At 37.2% G+C, this 4,766-nt stretch overlaps 1 protein-coding gene across 1 annotated transcript; it reads left to right on the top strand.

Annotated features, from left to right (window-relative positions):
- Window positions 1–623: 623 nt before the first annotated feature.
- On the top strand, window positions 624–1,605 carry LOC140167799 (galanin receptor 2b-like). Its single transcript, XM_072191092.1, has 2 exons — window positions 624–998; window positions 1,237–1,605. The coding sequence occupies exons 1-2, from the start codon at window positions 624–626 to the stop codon at window positions 1,603–1,605; spliced, it is 744 nt and encodes a 247-aa protein (XP_072047193.1).
- The last annotated feature ends 3,161 nt before the right edge of the window (window positions 1,606–4,766 follow it).

A 4,766-nucleotide genomic window follows, 5' to 3' on the forward strand; every position in this document is an offset into this window, starting at 1 on the left:
TGTTCGTATTAAAAGTCAATTAGCAATTAGCTAAACAGATTTCACTTGGCTAGCTAGAACTTGATATTGGCAACACGTCACAAGGTCACAGTATATTGGTTAAATTCTTACTTCTTGCTCGTCACTAGCAATTCGGTCCTTGTTATTCTTGAATAAGCTTACTCATAGAGTACAAAATAATACAGCATATGCAAGTAAATAACATTGCAGATATTGTGTTTCTACCTGGGAGGTAGATATTTGTTCCAAAAGTCAATAAGCAATTAACTAAACAGATTTCACTTGGCTAGCCAGGACTTGATATTGGCAAAACGTCACAAGGTCTCATGACATTCGATAGGTCTTGCTGAATATATACATATGAGGATTAAAATATTTGTCCACATTCCTGATATAAATCTATAAAGCGTGTTCCCTGAGAAAAGTTGCGTAAGATAAAAATTCTGAAAATGAATCAATGGATACGCCCTCTTTAACAACAAAAACATCGCGACAATCTGCGAGACCAGGTGAATCATAAGCTCTTTTCGTCTCGCATCTGACGGTTCCGTTCGACCATCCTTAATATTAGCCGTGCTTTATTATTTTAGTTCTACACCTCTACTTTGGTCAAGGTACACACAATGGAGCCAGTTCTTTACCTGAGAATAGTCAAGAACATCATTGGACTCTTTGGTATGTTTGGAAATACTCTGGTCTGTTTGGTCATATACTACAACCGCGAAATGCACACTCTTACCAATGCTTTGATATTTAATCAAGCTGTTATAGATTTCTTATCTTGTATCTTCATATTTCTTCAATCTAATATACCAGACTCGGGACCACCATCGTCACGGATATTGGGAAACCTTTTTTGTCAAGTCTGGGATTCAACAACATTTTTATTTGCCCTACTCGTGGCTTCTACATTCAGTCTTGTTGTTCTGACATTAGAAAGATACGTGGCTATAGTATTCCCTTTCCACTACATTACACTGTTCACTCGGAAGAAGACTGTCATTCTTATTTGTTGTATTTGGATTTTAGCTTTCACTTATAAACTTACGGACTTGAGGCGTTTTCATATGGATGATAATGAATGCAAATCACGAAAAATACAATGGATAAAAGCCAAAGGGATTATCAGTTTTGTGTGCAATATTTTCTCCCACTTTCGGTCATGCTATTTGCATATGGGCATATAATCTTTGTTCTGTCAAAAATCAAAGCGGCCATGACACTCCCATCCAGCAGAGCAACAGCGCAAGAAACGGAAACAGATTGACCAATACGCATCCGGAAACACTACAAGAAAGTCTCAAACGAGCTCGAAGAAATGTATTGAAGACGCTACTCCTCGTTTTTGCAGCTTTTGTTGTGTGTTGGACACCAAACCAGTTCTTCTTTCTCTTCTACAATTTAGGATTTAATCTAACATTCGTCTCGCCAGCTTATACAGTTACGGTTATAATGGCTCAAAGTAACTCAGCTGTTAATTTCTTTGTTTATGGATTCAAATATAAGCAATTCAGACGAGGCTTAAGGAAGCTCTTTCGATGTCCGGTGTCAATAGAACCTCAGCCAAGATCATCGCAAGTTTATTCAGTAAATTCAGTAACTTAAATGACCACTGTTAAAGCCATGTATCAAATTACAATCAATCTACAACCTCATCCCTTCTACTTACTCAAAATGTTGAAATGCTCTTTTATACTGCACGTACTCAACTCAACTGATATGCATGAAACCATGGATGATGAAACATGAAACACCTCACTTGCGGAATATTGGTAACACGTGTGCCGAACAAAAATCATTCCAATATCTATCCGAGTTGAGACTGAACAAAAATAATTACATTATCGCCTAACAATGCATGCAGCCCTAAAACGAAAAGCAAATTGTCATGATAGTAGCGCGAACTAGTTCTTCAACAGCTACGAATGGCGAATTTGTTCGAGAAAGGCCGATCGACTCAGGCTATCACCACCGGTTACGATAAAAATATACGTTTTTTCCCCATTAAGAATACAGCGTTGCCATTTATCAGCTGGAATGACTCGTTTTTACGATTTGCGCATGCTCACTACCCTCTTTAACGTTAAAATTTGATTTTTTTGGTCAGTTTTTGTTTTCAAGACGCACAGTGACGCTTAGCATATTTTTTTTATTCAAGGTTTATTAGAAAAAATGCACTTCGCAGCCAAAGGCTGAATTACATACATTGCACATATAAAAATACATAAGCTAAATAATAAATGGCATATAATTATAAATTGACAATAATTTTAAACAAAGACACTTCAAATGCAAATAACCTTCCTTGCTCGCTCATACAAGCTGCCACTCACATTTACACAACTGCAACACACATTCACACCCACTTACACCCATCACACTCACCAAATATCACCAATAAATAATTGACCTACAACTACCAAAATTAGTACAACAAACAATATATGCAAAGAGATTGACTTTCCTCACCTCACAACCACACACCCAACACGTCACACACACCCACACACCCCATCCAAACTTAAATTTCATAACATGATCAAAAACACACTAAAAACTATATCTACAAGCATTTCATGAAAATGTGACTCTTGAGGCACCCATCACATGTGACATTTTTCGTTCCACATTTTAATCATGAAAGGAATTGCACTTTGAGCGTATCTTTTAGTGCGTATTTTTGGCACAGTCAGTGTGTTGGCATTACGGATAGTCCTTCTGACTTGCTCAGATCTTAACTTTGGCAACCAATCGCGAAATTCATTTGAATTATAAAGAGTTTTGGCAAAGTCCAAACAGATTTTGTCACGACGTAATCGGAGCTCAGTAATGTCACATGTGATAAGTGCATCTTGGTAAGAAATATATTGAGAACCCATGATGATCTTACACGCCCTCTTCTGTATACGCTCTAAAGCATAATGTTGATTCTCAGTAAGACCGGGGTGCCATACAGGCACGGCGTATTCAAGAAGAGGGCGAATAAAACCGACATATATTGTGACCAGATCATGTATGCTTAGAGCATAACGCCGGAGTGTACTGAGCATGAAAAGGCGTCCATTTGCACGTTTAATGATGTCATCAGTGTGGTTGTCCCACTTGAGGTTGTTAGCAATTTTTACTCCCAAGATCTTAACCACATCAGTGCTTTGTAAATGCTCGCTACCCAAACGAAGTGGGAGTAGCACTGGTGGGATTGCCACAAAGGTGACATCCATAAACATGCACTTAGACGCGTTCAAATTCATATGATTGTCAGTGGCCCAATTATTAAATTTGTCCAAGTCACACTGGATGTTACTTTCGTTTCAACAAATATATTCAACTGCAAGTATTACAAACGTTTGGTACAAATAAAAAAAAAAAACCCGGGATATATTCAAGGATTCAAGAATATAATCATATCAAAAGAATCTACACCATCGGATCACCAGATGTAGTCTATTTTCATTATAACTAGGAATAAAATCAATTCACTTCAATATGCAACGGAGGAATGTGATCTTATTGTCCCTGAGTTTACTATTCTATGCAGACATTGATAGACGCGACTTTCAACAATACAGTAACAATAGGTTTAGCCGGGATATTTTGAAAGAAAACTGATAGCTGAATTAATTACATCGCTGAGCTATTGGCGATTGGGGTTTAGCCAATGATTGGTTTTTAAACAATCGCTCACCGAGCGCGGAGTATAGGTTTGCTTATTTTGTAATAGAATGAAAAATCCATTGTATAACCTTAATCACTTATAAAATTTGACTTTTAGGACTAGCAACCTTTTACAGCGACCTTCGGACGTTTTTACTGTATAATGAATCGCAATCTCTGAAATGTGAAAAATATCAGTATCATTTCTCCTTCCATCAAACAGACAAACAAACAAACAAACAAACAAACAAACAAACAAACAACCAACCAACCAAACAAACAAACAAACAAACAAACCTTGACTTATTATAGAAATAGTTGTCTTAGGATTCTCCGGAGGATTGTTATATCTCATGTTGTAATCTCAGTGTCAGCAGAAATATTCCCCATTCCCCCTGATTTGCATTTTTTAAATGCAAATGATGACAGACTTGGGATTTTTGTCGTTTTAATTTCTTTATACAGACTGCTAGTTGCTAGAGCCATTTCATGCTGTGAAGGTCGTTTTCATTTTGAATGACAAGCACCAAGAATAACCGTTATACGATGTTAACACCACTAAGATCGTTTTCGTTTTTTCGTCATATCTTGCTTAAATTTCAACGACGAATTTCTCCAGTATTTCAGATTAGATTTGGTTTAATATAGGTAAAATATCCTCTAAGATTTACTCCATATGGTGGCCGACTTTTAAGGAAAATCAAGCCAAGATACTGTTTTAGGAACGTAACCAGACCCAATTGAGCCACGTGTAGCGCAATCCCGGGAAGTGACTTCGTGTGATCGAATTTTACTGGGCTAGATTTTCCATAGCGATAGTAAAAAGTATCGTCATGAAAAAGTGATTTTGAGCGTTGTTTTCGCCATTGTTTCTGTGCCGAATTGAAATGGTTTGTGTACAAACATAATCGCCGATTGCGATCATTTAAGGGAACAAACCAAAAGATCGATGACGTCCTATAAACGTAACTAGTTTCGTTTCTCAGCCGACCCCATCCCTCCCTGCCAGAAACGTAATAATAAAATGTTGAATATTTAGACATAATAATAATAATGACACATTCTTCAGACCGATGTTTTTGTACAAACGTAATCGAGTATTTTACCCCCTC

Source organism: Amphiura filiformis, chromosome 13 (genome assembly GCF_039555335.1).
Source record: "Amphiura filiformis chromosome 13, Afil_fr2py, whole genome shotgun sequence".
NCBI classification, from domain to species: Eukaryota; Metazoa; Echinodermata; class Ophiuroidea; order Amphilepidida; family Amphiuridae; genus Amphiura; species Amphiura filiformis.